Raw genomic sequence first — 20,733 nt, 5'->3', positions numbered from 1 at the left:
TCAATTCATTGTTACTAAAGAATTTTCAACTTCTTAAGCCAATAGCCAACTTTTTAAACAAATTTGTTGTAAGAGATGCTTCCTATACTCCAGTTTGTTCTAAACTTCCAAATTAAGTAGCTTGAGCAGAGAACTATGCCTACAATCTAGACTCCTCTATATTTATGCTTATGTTGACCCTACTATTCTCTTGTTCATTTTCCAGAAGCTGATCACACACTTACTTGCTGGAACCTTTTCTGTTACCAGAACGATGACCTTAATTCTTAAATCAAAAACACCACACAAAATATCAGTTTTTTCTTTCCCAGAATCACATAGACCATTACATTTTAATTTAATCTGCACAAGTTTTGTTCAATTAATAGGAAAGGATCTCAACAAGGAGTCAGAAGTCACTCTATTCAGATCTCCACCTCTCCTTCCCAAAAAATAACTGCTCTAACAACTACCAACTGCCATTTATTCCTTAACCAAGTACTCGTCATCCTGGAATTTTATTGCTTTGAACCTTCCTGCAAACATTTACCAAATTGTTTTTAATGGATGTCTTGGTACACAACATAGGAAATGCCATAATCCACTTAAAATTTCAGTTCCTCAAAAATGGTGGAGAATCAAGCAGTATCTTCCTCGAATGAAGTATAAACAGCAAATACTAAACGTGCTCAGGAGATCAATCAGCATCTTTGGAGAGGAAAGTGCTCTCCTATCTACCGGTTGCTGCCTCAATTGCTGAATATTTTCAGCATCTGCTGCTTATACTTCAGATTTCCACCAACTGGAGCATTTCACGTTTTCCAAAACTAAATGCTAGGCAGCAAATTTACTTAAGCTCATAAATTTCATAATTTTACCTTTACCCACTAGCATTATTAGGTCAATGCTGAAGTTGGTACAAACTCCAGGAAAGAAGCTTAAATCATTTGGCATCATTGCCTCTTATCTAATCCGAGCCTTCTCACATATTAAAATTTTAACTTTTGGTCTAAGCACACAAAAAAAAGTCCTAATACTGCAGTTTTGCCATCAATTTTTTATTATACACTGATGTTACCAAAAATTAAAACTAATTTAATGCACTGCTCTTTTAAATACAAAAGTGTTTGCCAAATAAAGTATCCTTTATAAATGACAAAAGGCATCATATAGACTTATTTTAAAAAATGTCATGGTAAGCTCAAAGAGCTAGGCTCAAAGAAAACTTTGCAAAACTACAGTGCTGTAGAAATGCTAAGTTAATCACAAATGGACTTGCCTCCATTGCAGGCATGGTTCATTGTCAAGACCATTTCCTACAATGGAAAAAAAATCCATGATGAAATTAAGTTTTGAATGTCCATGAAAATGATTATACTTCATACATGACTCAACAATTTAATACAAAGATAGAATAAATGCTAAATACTTTCTACTTGTACATTATATGTTGCTAATCACCTGGTATGTGTGCCTTGGATCCACAATTGCACACCCAATAATTATACCTATCCAGAATACAATGCTGAACTAATTCTGGAAGGTCCTCCATTTATGAAAGACCAAACTGGCCTTCCTCTCTATTTCTTTTACGATAAGTGGAAGCATTTCAAGAAAAGGAATAAAACGATACAAAAGCTTCGCTGGCATGTTGTAGAGCATCTGACTAAAGGTGCTATTTAGTCTTGGCTCATAAACTAGAACGGTCTCATTTTGAACTATAGTGAATTTGACCAATTTTCAGGTTAACTTTATTTCTGAAATATCATATCAGTTAAATTGATATTGGATTCACTGGCAGTGCCAATATCATACTCCAGTGGAGTATATTTGCCACATGATTATCTTCTAGGAAATTCTAAGCTCGTTAGTGGGCGGCATGGTGGCCCAGCAGTTAGCACTGCTGCCTCACAGCGCCAGAGACCCGGGTTCAATTCCCGCCTCAGGCGACTGACTGTGTGGAGTTTGCACGTTCTCCCCGTGTCTTCGTGGGTTTCCTCCGGGTGATCCGGTTTCCTCCCACAGTCCAAAGATGTGCACGTCAGTGAATTGGCCATACTAAATTGTCCATAGTGTTAAGTAAGGGGTAAATGTAGGAGTATGGGTGGGTTGCGCTTCGGCAGGTCGGTGTGGACTTGTTGGGCCGAAGGGCCTGTTTCCACACTGTAATCTAATCTAATCAAACTCTCACACCTTTATTGATTCATGAAGGTACTTGATGAACTAGAAGAAAATTTCTGGCTAAGCAATTCATTCCTCTCTGAATTGAGAGAATAAAAATTGGTGTTAACAACACTCAAACTGCCTTTACCATAAAGGGGGCTGACGACTGCTAAAAATACATTAAATTACAAGAGACAATATATTATGCAGATAGGAGAGGAAGGAACATTAACCAATTAAATAAATGGGCCATAATATGGCAGATGTGGCCAAGCATGAAGTTTGCAAGTTCAAGATTGGTGCATTTTTCTCTTGTAAAAATCTAGCACCCATACAGAAGTGAAAAGATTTGTGAGTACAAGCACATAAATCATTTCAAGTTGGACAACAGTTCTAAAATCAATAAAAATGAAGAATGGAATATTGGTTTTAAGTTAAATGAGTGGGATTGCAAAGGGAAATCATGCTTCAGATTACACACTGGGATATTCCAAACTATGGGCCAAAACCTCAAATGTAGCAATGGCTGCAGTGGAATTCAAACTGAGTGCTAACAGCTGCCAGGCCCCTTTACAACTTCGTGGGGTTCTTTTCTAATGGTGGGCATGGCCCAGTGCATGTTCACTGCAGTTTAAACACATTCCATCATACTCAATCTTAAAAATGTTAATATTAGGCCTAGGCCATTTAAGAGGGAAATCAGTAAGCAGAAATCAATAAAGTGGAATTTAAATACAATTGGTAAAAATCTGAAACTGAAAGTTAGTCTCAGTAGCAACCATTGTAACTACCAGCGATCATTATAATTACCCATCTGGTTCACTAATGTCTTTGAGGAAATCTGACATTTTCACCTGGTCTGGCTCACTTGTGACTCTGGACCCATTGCAATGGGGATGACTCTTAACTGCCCACTAAAATGGCTTGGTAAGACATTAATTTTGGGGCAATTAGGGACAGACAACAAATGTATTTGGCACGCATCCATGAAAGAACACATTTTTAAAAAGTACTTTCATTCAAAGTGCAACGGAAATCTGGCATTATTGCCAAAAAAAAGGTTGTTCAGAAAACTGGAGCTTTCAACTCTAATCTTATACATGCTGGATAAATGCATCAAAGGATTTGAAGCCACGTCAGCTAATTGGAATAAAACAAAGAACTGCGGATGCTTGAAATCTTAAAAACAAATTGCTGGAGAAATTCAGCAGTTCTGGCAGCACCTGTGGAAGAGAACAGAGTTAATGTTTCAAGTCCTGCGATCTTTCTTCAGAGCAAAGAATACTTTGAAGAAGGGTCACTCGACTCAATGTTAATTCTGCTTTTTCTTCACAGATGCTGCCATACCTGCTGAATTTCTCCAGCAATTTTTGTTTCAACTAACTGGAGTTGAGCTAAAGACCAGCATGGCCTACTATAGTCCAGATCTGCTCCAACATCAAACTTCACCTTCAGAAGAGCCAAAGTTACAAAACCAATGGGAAAAATGGGGAATGAAATACTGTTTGGCTCTATTTATCATATACTTTTTTTCTGGTAATAGAAGTACAGGATAAAATGATGGTTTGTCCCAAATGATTTAACTGCAACTGGCAATTTGCATTAAGTATTTGAAAATCTACATGTGCAATAAAATGAAATTAAATGACTATATGCATTAGTATAGCTTCACAGAATACATTGGATGAATGACTGTTGACATTTCAAAATTAAAGGAAATGGAATAAAAAAGCCCAATCATTAGCTCAATGAAGGCCTACTCCATGTAGGAAACGTATATTTACAAGAAAAAAGTAGCTTTGCAGAGAATATAGAATATAGATGAACATTTTACCTTCATCACCATCTGTGTTGTAATGGAACGGCATGCAACATGCAAACAAAACAAAGTGTTAGAAGGCAATTTTAATATTCATCAGTTAAAAAAAACCATCGCACCGCAAAACAAGCAGATAATTGTTAGTCACTTAGACTAACAATCCATGCTTACAACAATTAGTTCAAAAAAGTACATGTGAGCCATTCAAAATAAACGTATTATGTCAACTATTTCAGATTTAACTGTCTGTTAACCTAGAATGCAAACTCTAATCACTTATTTACCCAGTAGCACATACATCATTTCAGGATTGCACAGTAAATGGTACTGTTGCTTAATCATAATTGATTTGAAAACATGGTTTCAAGATTTGCCACATACTACGTGAACAGTGTTACTAAGGACTACATCTGTTGACACTAACTATTGTGTAAAATAGTTTTAAGAAGCTTTAAAAACCACAATTAATTAATATAAATGTAAGATCAAAACATTAAAATTGTTACATAGACGTTCAGAACTACTGTAGAATCAAAGTTTCATCAAATTATATTAAAGAAATTATTTGTTTTTGCATTGTGTTAAAGCTGTGAACTTATTGCACATTAAATGCTACATGCTGAATTTACAGAGGTAAATACATCATCTGGCTCACTAAACAACTGTAATTTGTATTGACACTATCAGAAAAGTTTGGTGTGGGAGTGCAAAAATATCGGTACACATCTCCAGTGTCAGTTTTTAACATGTTGTAATTTCAGACAGGAAAGTCTTTTTTCTTAAAAAAATTGAGCAAGTATCTGCTTAGATTTCTACGTGCGAAGGAAGTTTAACAAAACACTCAAGGTGATAAGCTGTCAAACTGAAGCAGTTACAATGCAGGAGAGGAACAGAGTTTTAGGTGGTGTGTTTTGTTTGAGAGAAGAAAGAATAAAACTCTACACTAGTTTTGAACATTCCTCTTTTGTACATAAATTTAAATGAGCATTACATGAAAACTCTTAAATAACACTTACAGTGCCATCTTGTGGATGAGTTACAAATTGACATGGCAGCATTAAGTAAGGCTTGAATACACACAATAGCTGCTTCGGTTTAGTACCAGAAGTCAAGCAATTCTGAAAGACTATAAGAAATTAAGTAATCTTTTATCTATGATACTTGCTTTGAACCTCAACTGTGTGTTTTTGGTTGTAAATAAATGAAATTTCAGCTCAAAAACTTTCCAGCAGCATATCAAAGTGTGTTAAGGACTAAGGGCTACTTGTTTCCTCCCAAGGTTGGGACACAGCACTAGCTGAATAGGAACAGAAGTAAGTCATTTTGCAGCCCCTACCCTATACCTCCCAACCCAATTAAATCACCATGATCTCACTGAATGATGTACGATTCAAATTCCTTTCCCTCACATTCCTTATTCAGCACCTAAGAACTAAGCACCATATTTATAGCCAAGCCAACAGGTAAGGGGATTTAACAATAAACTGACTTCAACTTTTAAACAATAGAAAATGATACAACCAATCATCTATGATGAAAATAACAAGAGCACAAAATATCCATGTCTGAAATATTCACATGGCACTGCAATCATAGGATAAAATGTAATAAGATTAATGTTATTTACACCAATAAGACTTTCAAATTTGACATAACCTAAATTATCATACATGCCTTTAACAATAAACCATTTGATCTTTTTAACACCCATGGAGCAATTAAATATGATGCCAAAGAGCAGTTGTAATAGAATATAGAAGAATTACAATTATTTATTGCTTGGAAGGTGCAAGTCCAGGTGAGGTAGAGAAACAGAAAGGCCTTGAGGTAGAATACAACAATCACTAAACGTTATGCCACAGATTAGCAAAAGCAGAACAAGTACAAGACTTTATTGCTAGTAGGATAGAATTGAAGAAAAGCAGGCAATTTGTACTAAATCTTGATTAGACAGTATTTAAACTGCAAGTAATTCTCGTCAACCTATTATTTAAAAAAAGGATTTAAAGGCGCTAGAGAGGTTGCTCCCCACAAGATGGAACATTCTGTTTTTGTGTACTCTTACCAAACTTTTCTTTATCTTGAATACTTCTATTTGGTCAAGAATCAAGAAAACTAGTCTGGAAACACTTTCCTAATATATTTACCAATATATTTTTTGGTTTCATTCTCTTAAATCTACTTTGCACCCTCTCTATCGCCTTAAGTCCTTTTTAAACAAAATATCGAACCAAGTTACATGCAGTATAAATAAAGTCCAATCAAGATTTAAGGTAAATTTCTTGCTTTTCTTCAATCCTATCCTTCTAGAAATAAAGTCCAGTAGTTGTTCTGCTTTTGCTAACCTGTGGTACAACATTCAGTGATTTGTGCATTGCTACTCCAAGGTGTCTCTGTTCCTCTAGACTTGCACCATCCAAGCAATAAATAACTTTGCTATGCTTCTTACCACAATATCCCGTATTTAACGTTTGTGTCTAAAAACAGAAGTGGACAAATTTAGGCTTGACAGCACCAAGGTCATGAGAAATCTGTAGAACTTAACTTGCATAACACAAAATTGCCAATTTGCACCTACATTTTGCATTCAGGTCTGACAACTGGCATGGGTCAACATTCTACACAGCAAGTAGGCTTATGCATATCCAATGTGGGCAGGCCCACCTGAACATTGCTCCAATCAAGCACTGGGCATGTCCCACATTTTCAACTGTTGGCTGCCAGTTTTCAAATGTATTAGAAAGGGCAGCTAGGAGTTGAATTTCTCTACCTTAGTCTCTGATTTTACTGGATAATAAAAGAAATGCGGTAAGCATTAAAATATTAGTATTTGCAAAATCTTGAGCAGCAAGAAATAAATTCAGTCAATTCACAAAAAAACACAAAATATAATGAATTTTTCCAATCTACAGTTTGTAAGCAACTATAAAATTGCATTTTAAACATAATGCAATGGACATTCTCTCATTTGTTGCCATCCCTTCGGTGAAAGAATTGCAAAATCTCTTGACTAAAATGTCATTCATTTTACCTGGGATTCCATGATTCTTCTACCAAAGCTATAGCAGGGAAGTGGAACAACCCAGAGGAAATTCACCACCACTGTACTTAAAGTCAAGTAGATGCAGTGATTTCACAAAAGCTATACATTGGTTTATGTAACAAACAACAGGTATGATACATATAAAGTAACGCCTATATAGTTATGCTCATGAAAATCCTGCCAAATAAAATTGAGATCCATGTTATTGGATTGTTCCTAAATTCAGCGTATTACCTTTAGTGGCTCCTGCTGCCCCCAAGTGGTAGATAGCACCCAAGATATGCCAGAAAGCTTTCTGTTCATCAACCGAAATACCAAGCACTTTCATAGCAGCTTGAAGTTTATTAAACTGTTGAGCTGCCTTTTGCTTCTCTTCAGGCTACAAAAGCAATTGAAACAAAACCATATTTGACAATGAAATACATACAGACAAAACACATATGTATACACAAATTCACTACTACATTGTTTCAGCTTATACACTAGCAAAAACATTTGTTTGCTCTGTTTTGAAGCACACTAGCATCCTGATATGTCTTACCACATGAAGGAAACAGAGCTGATTACTTACTATCCCTTCAACTGCTACCATTTGACAACAGAGTTTTTCAAAATGGATAAACAAATTAAATGGTATTAACCCACAGCCAGCATTCTGGGCATGAACAAAACTTAAGCGGCTTTGTTGTTGAGCAGAGGTGGAGAATGTCTGAGGTAAGGAAACTTACTGCAACATAAGAAAACAGCTTTATCCCCACATCATACTTTAATAAACTGTAAACACAAAAGAAATTTAGTCTTTAACTTTACTTGATAACAGGTTAACTTGGCAAGTTGTTTCATACTTACATATTCAATCTGATAAGGTTAAATAAACACTGCGTAAATCACGAAAAGGTTGACATAACGTCAACACACAAAATGAAAATGAAATATTTTAAGACTGAGATATGCTTTTGCTTTGGAACAACCTTCAAGACATCAACTCAGATATTCTGATGGCCAAAGAGCAGTTGCAGCAGACTAAGCTGGAGTTGTAAGCTCAAACCTGCAATCCAGCCAACTCCACATTACTTGTCTGTAAAACTGAATTTCCAGATGGGTAATTTCCCTGCATCTGGAATCCACCATTAGGATAATTTGGAGGCTCTGATTCACTTAACATCTCCTGGGTAGCAATTAATGTTAAGTTGGTTAAAAACCTACAATAACTCCTAAAGTAATAAATTGACACTGCCCCCACCCCCAAACTCAATTGTCATTCCAAAGTACACCTTAACCACAAGCTCTTACACACCCTGAGCTCCTAATAGCACACCCACTGACACCCCCTTAGAATGGATACACCTCATCTCTGATCACATCCTTATCTGACATCTCAATTCCAGATGGACTAGAGAACTCCCTGGCCAGATCCAACACTCCTAGCTTATCCTAAGTACTTGTTCACTAACTGACATGCTGACATTCTATCCATCTGGCATCCTAGCCCATACTTACATTACATATTTACCCTTTCACAGTTTATGCTGCCAGACATTTAAATCAGAGTCTAGAAATTGTAACACGGTCAGCCAGGTGGACCTCATAGCAGTTCCCTGAGTGGGGTTGTTAATCTGGTCCAATCAGTGAGCCCTGGCTGATAGATATAAACAGGATCACTGCTGTCACCCTGGGCGGGTACCGGGGCGGGCTGTCCTAGAGGTGGTCAAAAGGTGTGTCAGGGCGGACCGAGAACTGGAAGGGGCATGGGGTGGACCGAGAACCGGAAGGTGGGTAGGGGCGGGCTGCCTTAGAGTGGTCGGAAGGTGGGAGGGGCGGGGGCTTGTTGGGTCTGTATTGTCTGCACTTTTGTATGTAACGGTATTGTCTAATGTACAAATGTCATTGTCACTGTCTTGTCATATGTGGAACTGGGATTTGAGGTTTGTCCTCCTCTCCCTGTAAAATGGTTGAATGGTAGGGTTCGGGGCCTAGCTTTGCTGCTCCTCTCCCTTGTAAAACTGCTGTCTTTTGTGTACAGCTGTCAATGTTTTTTGTAAACTGTTTTGTAATTTGTTTAATAAAATATAAACAGGATCACCTGCTCCTGGGCCTGGCCAAACTGGCCATTAACAGGTCCAGGCAGCGGGCCGTGGAGAGGGTCGTTAGGGCCGACTGCCTGCCCCTCTTCCGCAGTTACGTTAGAGCCCGGGTGTCCTTGGAGAAGGAGCACGCGGTGTCCACCAACACCCTGGAGTTGTTCAGGGAGAGGTGGGCGCCGCAGGGAGTGGAGTGCATCATTTCTCCCTCCAATTCTATTTTGATTTAGTCCCTACCCTCCCCTTCACTGTTTTGATCACACAGCACTGTCCTTTGATGTGAAGGGCAGTGTTTGTCACTGGCCACCCGGGTGTTTTCCTATCTTCCTGGTGGTGGAAATTGAATAAAGATTGGTGCACTTTGTGTCTTTCACTGTGTCTCCCACCTGCACACACACACCATGGGTGCTGGGGATAAAATAAGCACTACCGCACTTAGGTGGTAGTGTGGGGGTTAATAAAAAAAAAGAAAAAAAAAGAAGAAAAGAAAAAAAAAGAAAAAAGAAAAGGAAAAAAAAATAAACAGGATCATCAGAGGTTCTGTTCACTCAGACAGCTGGCTCTGAAGAAGCTGGATCATTATCAAAGACTTTCCAGGTGTAAATAAAAAGTAACTTGATGATGGGATACAGACCTCTGTGGAGTTATTTCACACAACATGCTGCATAAAAAGGATGAGATTTCTCTGAAGTTTTCTTCATTGCTTGATTCAGGAATTCCTAGACAAGCTTGTAATAAGAGACCTCCGCGCACAAATTATCAATGCAGAACAGATATAAAGGCAAGTGGGTAATTTTTTGTCCATTTAGGGTCAGAAACAGGGAATCCAACCCTAAATGAGTATCTGGGCCATTATATTCTTGTAGTTTACAAAGAATGCAATATTTTCCTTCATTGATAGTTCAACATAGTCATAATTTTAAATCTTCAGATTCTACCTCAGTTGCAGAAATACTGCAAACAGTGCTTGAGAAGAGGAGCAAGAAGTTCTGGTGAAAGTTACATCTCTCTAGAAAGTTCTTCAAAGGATTTGTTGCTGCTTTGGATTTCTAGCTTCCACAGGACTTTGACTTATTGTTATCTCTTCATTACATTTCCTTTACATTTTGTGGCTTTTATCTTATTTATTTGTGCCTGCAGATCTGGCACTTATTTGACATTTGTTCATTTGTTCCTCAACTTCCTGCACTGCTGCATTAGATACTGTCAAATTAATAAATTCTCGTAACTCAATACATCAACTCAGTCCATTTTTGGAGATTAAAGCTCAAACGCCATGCACACTTTTCCTAAATCTGATGACATCAACATCTTTAAAATATGGAATTGTTAGCTCATTTTAAACGCATCTAAACTCCATCAGCTTACTGCACTAAATGGAACCAGAGACAAATCTGGAACAAAATTATTCTTTTTCTTCTTCCAATCCTTAAATTCGCAATGAATTCCTCCTGAACTGATTATTATTTTACTAATTGTTGAATAGAATAGAACTTGAGAATATAGATTGCAAACATTAAATATTACATCAAGAAAAAGATTTAAATGTCAAAGTTACCTTCAATAAAGGCACAATTCCAAAAGCATTGTTTTCTGCGAAGTGATTCAAATGAAGTTCAGTTCTGTGAGTAACAAAAATATGAAAACCAAGATCTTATACAGAAATCTGCAAAGTTAACGGTACAGGGGGTTCCTTAACCTTTAACAATGGCATAAAATATACATTACCTCGTGCACATCATTTACTCTAAATATTTTTCTTTCTACTAGCTTCAAGATAAAATTTAAATGACCTCCACAGACTATGTACCTCAACAGACATTAATTTTGGGCTAGTCATTTTTTGCCAATGTTAAAGAACATTCCTTTAAATTCTATGCAATATTCATGTTATACGGAGTCAAAACGAGCAAATAAAAATTGAATTCTTTAAAAAGGTACTTAAAATTAAAAGGAAGTAGCTGCTCTTTATTTTAAAAAGTTATTTCAAACTACAAGCTTACAATAAGACAATTTGATAAGGCATAATGGATTAAGACACTTCAGCCATATTTAGAACAGCTATAAAGTTATAGAGCTTCTGGATGGTTAAACAAGCTGATCTGCAAAGTACCTGAGCCAAACAAATCAACTCTGCTCAGGATTGATAGTCATGAGGTAGTTGCTCTTCCTGGTGCAACCATTAGAGTTTTAAAGTTGTGACCTCTGTGCCCCTAGATTAAGGATGGGAAACCTTATTGAGGCATCCACTTATGATCATGCTCTCATTACAAGTAGGCATTTGGGTGTTGAGAAGACAGATTTAATTTACATAAAACCACAAAAAATAGAAGCAGGAATTGGCTGTTCAGTCGTTCAAAGCCACTCTGCCATTTAATGACATTATGGCTAATCTTTGACTTCAATACTATTTTCCTGCAATATGCCTTCTATCCTTTGCTGCTTTTAATATTGTACACTCTGATACTCAAATGATCAAATTGTCAATAAATACTCTCATATGATTATATGGTCAAAGTGCTAAAAGGGCACCTGTGGAATTAATGAAAGCATTTCATATTTGACATTTCATCTACTTTACCCTATCCTCATTCCCCTCTAAGGATTATTATGAAGTAGCAGGGGATTGGTACTGGAGTTGAAACTACGTAGTTGCTGACAGAATTACAAACTGAAATTCCATACACATCAACATTATTCCAGAATCAAACTGCCTGAAAGGGGGGAGCAAAAAGAGCAGACCTAAGAAGTATATTCCAACAGAAACACATTCAATGAGAGTTGAAGAATTAGAGATCTGGGAAATAGTTTTCCAAATGCACCTTCCTGTCATCAGTCATGATTAACTGATTAATTGAAGGTTTCCTTTTGAAATAAAAAATTTCACGCAGTGCAAGAATGCACCCAATGCGTTATATTAGGTATGAAGGAGTTCATTTTAGAAGTATTGTTACTAAAAATGTATTTTTTTAAAAAAACATTCTTGCTGCAGAGGTGGAACCCAATACAAGTTGGTCACAGAATGACAATCAAATTGACATTGGTTTAAAATGCTGAAGCAAAACCATCCTTTCAGTCAAGGATTATAAAACAGATCTTTTCCAACAATTTAGTTTACAGAAAGGTTACAAATTAAAAACAAAGAAACCATTGAGAGTGGGCTAAAGTATGCAAAATTGTTTTAAATCATAGGAAAACAACTGGCAACATTTCTCATTTCTGGCCAATTTGCCTTTCATTCTCAAGTTTGGACATATAATAGTAATTAGAACAGTTTGGACATATAATAGTAATTAGAACAGGCACAATTAAGGTCAGAGGTCAACCTATGCTTTAAAATTCCAACAAATTATTTATTATTAACATTAAACAGTTACAAGAAAAGACAAAACAATCATCCACACCCAGCCAAAAGCCATAGAATCAAAACAAGCAGAAGCTTTAAAATGATTCTTGAACCTGAGAGTACTTTCAGCACCAGCCATCAGGTAGTAGAACACGTTGAATGCACCTTCATTCTCCGGACGCTTAGACACCCTGAGTTTCTCCAAAAGCATAGTCTAAGAAAGGAAAAAAAAACTGAAAATAATTATTTTTTTTACATGCATTGTAAAACAAGTTTATTGAATCAATTCAATTTGATACCTAGGTTGTCAGATCAATACCTATCTTTCTAGGATTCATTGAGAGAAATTTGGGAGCCTCATTACACACAAGTACAGATTTGAGACAAAACTTGTGGCAGCGTGGTAGTGTCCATACCTTTGGCCAAAGCTGCTGGGTTCAAGTCTCTTGTACGCCATAGGTAATAGCCATGCTGAAAAGGTTGATTAGAAAATATCTAAAGGTCAGCCACAAAACTACTGGCAGGTATCCTTAACCAGAATCATTTAGAAATAATTCTGGGGGTGAGGGCAGCATGGTGGCTCAGTGGTTAGCACTGCTGCCTCACAGCGTCAGGGACCCGGTTTGATTCCCACCTCAGGCAACTGTCTATGTGGAGTTTGCACATTCTCCGAGTGTCTGCATGGGTTTCCTCTGGGTGCTCCGGTTTTCTCCCACAATCCAAAGATGTACAGATTAGGTAAATTGGCCATGCTAAATTGCGCAAAGTAATAGGTGCAGTGGTCAGGGGTAAATATAGGCTACGGGAATGGGTCTGGGTTGGTTACTCTTCAGAGTGTCGGTGTGGACTTGATGGGCTGAAGGCCCTGTTTCCATACTGTAGGGAATCAAGTCTAAATGTTTTGAATACATTAGGGATCATATGGCACAGTGGTCATGTCCCGACCTCTAGGCCAGAATGCCCAAATTGAAGTAACCCCTGTTCCACAGATATGGAAAAACATCTCTGAACCCGTTGGTTAGAAAATATCTATAATATCTTGTAGTCCAGTGTTAGAGTCCCTACCCATGAGCCAAAAATCTGAGTTCAAGTTTCAACTGCCTGCAGGCACAACATAATATGGCAAAATGGGTTGATTAAAATAATTACAAGATCACAGCAATGATTCCCAAAACCACAATGGCACGTAATGAAGCCCTGTGTCAATAAAGCCTTGCAAAGTACACCCAACTCAAATATATTTTTCTTCATCTTAAATTCAAAATGATATTGTTGTAGTAGGAATAGATACAGGAGTGAATAACCAAAAATAAAATAAATGCATCATATAGCTGAAGACACAGACAACAACTTAGAAAGATTGGAATATGTACATTGCAATCAAATAGTTTAACTTTGAAAGCAGACTAGCTACAGTAAACAGAACAGGGAAAAAAATCATCCTAATGCATACAAAGGGACATGATGATTGAAATACATACAAATGCTAGGAACCTTCATAATCTAGTGCACTGCTATAGTGACAGATGGATCAGGAGAAAATTGCACTACAACACAAAGGGGAAGGGTCTTATTGATATTGTAGAGCCATACCAATCATTTTACTTGGGGTTGAGATGATTGCCCTGGCTGGTGTCTATCTAAATCATGATGGATGCCACTGCTGTGGAATGCACACCATCAGGGGTCCCATTAATTGGCTAAAGAAATCCAAAACTGAAGGACATACACTCAGATAGGAGTGTTTAGATTTACAATGCACTAAACAGAGACTTATCTGGGAAATGTGAAGCCCTGTAACAATTGTACATATCCTGCAGCATTATGATATTCAAGAAGCCTATGGAACCAATGAGAAAGTAACATGTATAAATGTGTGATTCAAATTAGGATCAGGGATGCAGTCTGAGATCTGTTTTCTCTGTGTACACTTATACATAAACTTGTTGCCATCTGAACCAGCAACTACCTCCAATGAAATAACCGGTCAGTCAGAACAAAAGGGAACGTGAAGAAAATAGATAAAATTCAAGTATAGGGCTGAGGTAGCTGAAATGAAGGGAGAAGGGAATATTTAAAGGGCAGAGCAAGATGACCAAAGGGGGCATGTGGCAAAAAAACTCAAAGATCAAGAGAGGTGTGGTCATGGAGAGATTTTCAATTTACTGAACAGCGGACTAGTTAACTGCAATGGACAAGTGGAATTTAGTGCTGAAGACGATGTGGATGGCTGTATCTTCGACTCATTGGAACTCATTGCAATTAGAGCATGAATGACCAATTTCGTTGTACATTGTACTGTGGAAACTCATCTTCTGGCAAGGTTTGCAAAGGAACAAATAGGATATCTAGTGAAAACTTGGGTTGGTCATTAATCAGTTTTGAATGTTTTCCTACATAACAAGCATAGGACTGAAGGGTTATGTATTTCTTACCTGTATAGAAGCTGAAGCCACCTGACCAGCCTGATCAAAGTCAAGTGAGATGATCTGTGAAAAACGTGTGGCATTGCTATTCATACTTGTAGTGCTATTACCAAAGGCTTCCAAAACAGAACATACAGCCTGCCATTTCTCCACTATACATTTGAAAAACATAAGAAATATACATATATTAGTGAAGGTTTAAAAGGCGTAATGCTTTCATTGTAACATCTAATCAAATGACATGAATACATTAGTCATCAGGTAGAACATAGCATCAGCTCAGTGAATGAATTTCTTTGGGACAGAAGTTAATCTTCTGGGCTCTCTTCCCACCTAGCACAGCTTTCATTATATGAAATAACAACAAGGTATTTATTGCATGCTAGAACGGCTTGGTGCATCAATTTAAAAGTAAATTATTTGAAAAGTCTGCATGCCAATCCAAAGTCATGCAAGGCAGGAAACAATTGGTACTTGTCAATACCTTGTTGGCATAGACTGCTGGCTAAGCACTTGCACTTTTGAAAGTGCAAAGTTGATAAAGAATACAAGCAGGTTGCCTCTATACTACTAAAATAGGGAAAGGTCTAACTAAGTTGCCAAGTTTCCTTAGAAGGGTTAATAATTTACTATATTATTTTGAGCATTGAGTATGAACCTTAAATTCATTTGCCCTTCCGAGTTTGCAACAGCTGTAAATTTACCTATCATTTATTCAGCTTCTGTGCCAATTTCAACCATCCAAATTAGAAACAAGAATATGCACACAGAATCCCTAGGGTCAGAACTGACCACTATAATTCTTGGGATGCTTTTTTGTCTTCCATTGTGAAAACAGGCTCAAATTCCATGTTAAAAGAACATTTTATTTAAACATTATTAATCTCCAGTCTCATCTCTAAGAATTCTATGCTTATCTTACCTACTGTCTTTTTTTACACACATAAAATCGTTTTTTATTTTCTTGCTAGTTTACTCTTACATTCTAATTTCCTTCTAATTATTTTGTCCATCATCACTTGTTGGCTTCGAAACTTTTCCCAAACTTCTGGTCTACCACTAACCCATATGGCATTTTACATGCTTTCTTTCAAATTTACATAATTCTTAAGATCCTACTGCATCCTTTTTATTCCACTGAGAAAGAGACTCTGTGTCTTTGTTGAGTTTTAAAATATCTCCATAAATATCTATCATAGTTTATCTGTACCATTACCTTTTAACAGATTTTCCAGTACACTGTAGCCAACTCTGTTTTCTTATCTTTGTAATTCCCTTTTTTAAGCAAAAGACTTAAGAAACTAGTTCCAGATCCAAGGTTTTCACCGTCAAATAAACAACAATTCTAAATATTAATCTTGTCTCATTGCACATTACCAGATTTAAATAGCCCTTTTCTTATTTAAATACAGAACATATTTTCTAAGAAACTGTCTTGTACCCACTCTCCTAGGAGGTCATCTTCCATACTACTTCTGATTTGTTTCAGCTAAACTACAACTTGATTAAAACTGCACACAATTTTTCTGTTTGTTCTTTCAGGCAGCTATTATTTTTGATTCCTACCCTGTCGTACAGAATAAGTAAGTAATGTTAAGGGCCTATAAACTACTCCCATCAATGGCCTCCTTCCTTTGTTGTTACTTATCTCTATCCTTCTGAGCCAAGATAATTTGTCACAACTATACTGATTTTATGCATAGAACTACCCAACCTCCTTCTCCTATGCATTCACAATGCTAAATTCCTTTCATCATTCAGTTCCCAGCCTTTGACACTTTGCAATTATGGCCGAAAGGTTCCATTTTCTGAATAAGTGGTGTGATAGTGTAAATTTCAGAGCTTTAATATCTGTTCAGAATTGAAAGAATCAGCAATAACTCTGTCTGGAATAAACTGTTGAGCGGCAAGGACAAATTGTTACATAGGAATTGAAAGCAATTAGCCATGTCTGGGAGATGGAAGAGTCAAAGATACATAAACAAACTGTTTTAACAACTGCTTGATAAATGGCTGCCTGATGCTACAAGAACAAATGGTTTCCCTGCAGAAGAATTTAAGGAGTTAATCACAGGAAAGCTGTGTCTTCAAACAAATAGTCAATGCCAAATGTAACAAGAACAAAGAAGCTACTTTTGTTAAGACGACAAGTTGTAGACATGATGATTCCAGAGGAGTAGTCAATATTGTGAATGAAAGAATCTAAAGGATCATCAGTAATGTCACACCACAAACTGGACAGATGGAAAATTACATAAGAATTCAACTTCAACATTTCTCAGGAGCAGAACGCCAGAGAACGACACTGCACAGGCACTGAACTCTAGACTCATCCAGAGACAGAAAGTAATGGTTGGAATCATAGCTAAATTCTAGTCAATTTTATTTGTGAGGCATAACTTGCTTATTGGAGGGATTTTTTTGGTTGCTACATGCAATAAAGTTGAAATAATTGTTTCAGTATTTGATTGTCCCTGGTATTTCTTAACATGTAGCCAAATTAAAGGTGATTTACCCACAACAGCAGAAACACTTTCAAGCGGAAAATCTACAGCTAAATTAAGAAAGACCACAGGCTCTTCCAACAATCCACTAGCTGACTAGTTGCCAGTGAGCTGTCTACTTGAATTAGGGCCCTAGATAAGGAACTACTGTCTGACAAATAGAGGGAGGATCTTCAGAATTTCTGGACAGCAGTTAAAAAGTGCTGCTTGAAGGAATTCTGGGGTTCAGTTCTCCAACTGGCAATGCGGCTGCTGGCTCAGAATTTAATTCCAGTCAAGTTGTAAAAGTGACAAGGCTCTGGTCTGTCGCTAACACTCCAAATTACTTTCACTTCCCACCACCAGGCCAGTGTCTCTATCACAGCTTTAATATCATGTCTATTTAGTATTTATTTGTATGAGCTATTCATCCATCCTGTCACGAATTCTTCATATTTATATTCAGATTAATTTTATACTCTGTGCTCTGCCTCTCACTCTGGTTATTATCATCATGATAGCCTACTCTACTACCGGTCCTTTTTTGGTAATTCCTAAATCTCTTTCTCTGTAAATCTCCACCCAATTATTCAGTTTAAAATCCTTGCTACAACCCTAGGTATGTGATTGCCCAAGGAATGTCCTACTGTAGGTCAAGTGAACTCCGTCCAAATTGTAAATTCTCTCTTTCCCCTGTACAGTGCCTCACGAATCAAAATATATTTCCTCTAAATTCTATGAGCTACATATTCAACCTACTGATCTTAAGTATCTTATCCCAATTTGCTTTTGATTCATATAGTAATCCAGAATTCACATCCTCTGAGAAGAAGTCATCAAGGTTGTTGATAAGGCAACATGCATCCCTTTCTACATTCAATGTTGCTCCAATTTTACAGGGTTATAGTGCCATACAAATACTTGTTGACACATGGATTGGTTTTCTTCCCTTTTTGAATGTACAAAAAAGTATTGATTAAATGTAGATTTAATTGGACAACCAGAAATAAAGCAATGCAGCATTTACATTCTAACTGTTTATTATAACAGGAATACCAAGTTTCAGACCGATTAAACTTTTGCTTAGCTTTTCCCTACCAGTCACAACTTTTCCTGTGCTACCAGCAATTGTGACCAGATAGTGAACGAGATGTTGGCTATTTGTAGTTTTACCACTGCCACTTCTGCCCAATAAAACAATGGATTGATCCTGCCTTGTAGTCAGCAAATTTCGGTACGCAGCTTGTGCGATAGCATATACATGTGGAGACATATCTTCTCTACGACATCCCTTAAACATGTGCATAACCTGAAATGAATACAGAGATTTTGTATAGATAACAGAGAATAAAGCAAACAATTTATTGCAACTGCATGGATAGATTTTCACATATGGATATTTGAAATGAAATAGAACTAAATTCCTAGGCAATTTTAAATGTGTGATATCAAAATAATTCTTGCCCTATTCAGATTGTTATACAAAAAAAATTAATTCGAACAGCTTCAGCTTAAGCCACACTTTGCAGGCGAGGATCAGTTAACTCACAATACTCCACTGAAATGAATAAACACTCATACCTCAGAATGAGTAACAGCAATTCAAAATGATAGCGCAACTGGTTTCAACTAAGCACAAATTCAATATGTAATATTTTCTATTAAGCACTATAAACATTTGTCCTACACGTAAGTTGTGTATTTACTGTTATTAAATGTGTGCAGTTCATGGACTTTACTTGCAAATTTACTTTTGCCCCTATAAATAAGAACATAGAATGGTTAAGAGTTGCATTTTTGCAAAGTATATCTTGTAAATGAAAGCTAATAAAAGTGTGGAAAGACTGACTCTAGTTCTATCCTCACCACGAGGCTTTCTGGAGTATAACAACATATTCTCAATTCCTCCATCATCAGAACTTAAGGCAAGGATGAAAGTGCCTTTAGTCTTCCTTTAAATTAAATTCACAAATATTTCCAAAAAAGTTATTACTTCTAAAACTATGGCCAAGATTCTCAGGAGGTTCATGAATTTCTTATTCACAAGTGATTTGTAAGTTTTCAAATGTCAATCATTCCTAAATTACATGGGTGACACTAGCACTGTGCTTAAGTTCAACAACACAACCAGTTCTGATATAATGTCATTGTTCCGTTCTCATGCAACCTTGCATTATAGATTTTTTAAAAATCGCACAATTGCTACACCATTTAAATTAATGGGGCCGAAATCACGTTTATAGTCAATACAGGTAAGGAAAGTTCACTTGCTACAAATAATGGTCGAAATTCTTCAACGTGTGAAAGACAATTCACGTTGAAGAAACAGGCATTATAGTAGAACAAACTGTAGTATGATAATATAAGCTGACTGCCCATTACATCAAAAACCAACTCTGACTAGTCAAATTGCTAAAAGGATGATTGGATATTGTCAGTGGGACAGGAAGTTGTAAACAGAAGTTGATTGTTGTCTTCATATTCTGAACAGAAACATGATGCAGATTGCCTAGTCAGATTGATGAATTTTCATTCCATTGCTTTCAGTTTGATTGATGAATTGTGATATCCTTCACCTATATTTATTTTGTGAAGGATGACATCTTTTCACTACTTATTGCCAGCTTTTGGGAAAAAAAAATCAGCTATTCTACCTATCTTTATGGACAGTTTGAGTTAAAAGAAGAGGCTGGATATGCTCAGACGTTTTCCCTGGAACACTGGAGATTGAGGGGTGACCTTACAGAGGCTTATAAAATTATGAGGGACATAGATAAGGTAAGTGGAAAAGATCTTTTCCCTCGGGTAGCAGAATTCAAAACTAGGGGGCATAATTTTAAAGGGGAGAGGGAAAGATCCAAAATGGATCTGAGGGCAACTTTTTCACACAGAGGGTGGTTCATGTGTGGAACAAACTGTTGGAAGAAGTGGTAAATGCAGGTACAGTGACAACATTTAAAAGACATTTTGATAGGCACAAGAATAGAAAAGGGTTAGAGGGAAATGGGCCAAATGCAGGCAAATGGGACTAGCTTAGTTCGGGAAAACTGGTAATCTTGGACAAGCTGGATGGAAAGGTCTGTTTCCATGTTGTATGACTCTATAAATCAAACTTGAATTTTGCCATAATGTGGGTTCTAAAGTAACATGCAACAAGTTGTGGCAACCTTCTCCACTCCAACCATCCTCCCCCAACTTAAAAGTACCAACAGGTTTGGATCACGTTGAAGAGATTGTTGCCATCTTTGCTTGCTGGTCTCATTATTATTGCGTTTCATTCAGAATCCAGCATTCTCATCAGTTTCAGGGTGAGAGTTTACTAGTCTAAAAAATTGCTTGCAGTACATCAATATGTATGCATTATTTGGAAACTCACAAATAGCCTCTGCACCT

At 36.9% G+C, this 20,733-nt stretch overlaps 1 protein-coding gene across 18 annotated transcripts in view; it reads right to left on the bottom strand.

Moving 5' to 3' along the window:
• The window catches only part of myo18ab (myosin XVIIIA b), a 291,739-nt gene that overhangs the window by 145,541 nt on the left and 125,465 nt on the right, over positions 1–20,733 (bottom strand). For all 18 annotated transcript variants that reach the window (XM_087977357.1, XM_087977358.1, XM_043718437.2 and 15 more), the window contains 5 exons: positions 18,439–18,649; positions 14,867–15,009; positions 12,545–12,645; positions 10,644–10,707; positions 7,239–7,383 (listed from right to left, as the gene is read on the bottom strand). In XM_087977357.1, the coding sequence (XP_087833483.1) occupies positions 7,239–7,383; positions 10,644–10,707; positions 12,545–12,645; positions 14,867–15,009; positions 18,439–18,649 (664 nt within the window). The remainder of the gene's footprint in view (positions 1–7,238; positions 7,384–10,643; positions 10,708–12,544; positions 12,646–14,866; positions 15,010–18,438; positions 18,650–20,733) is intronic.

Source organism: Chiloscyllium plagiosum, unplaced genomic scaffold (assembly GCF_037043375.1).
Source record: "Chiloscyllium plagiosum isolate Xiang-an unplaced genomic scaffold, Cpla_swu_hap1 HiC_scaffold_31, whole genome shotgun sequence".
NCBI classification, from domain to species: Eukaryota; Metazoa; Chordata; class Chondrichthyes; order Orectolobiformes; family Hemiscylliidae; genus Chiloscyllium; species Chiloscyllium plagiosum.
Note: the sequence above shows the minus strand (reverse complement) of the source record. Positions and strands in the feature narration are given on the sequence as shown.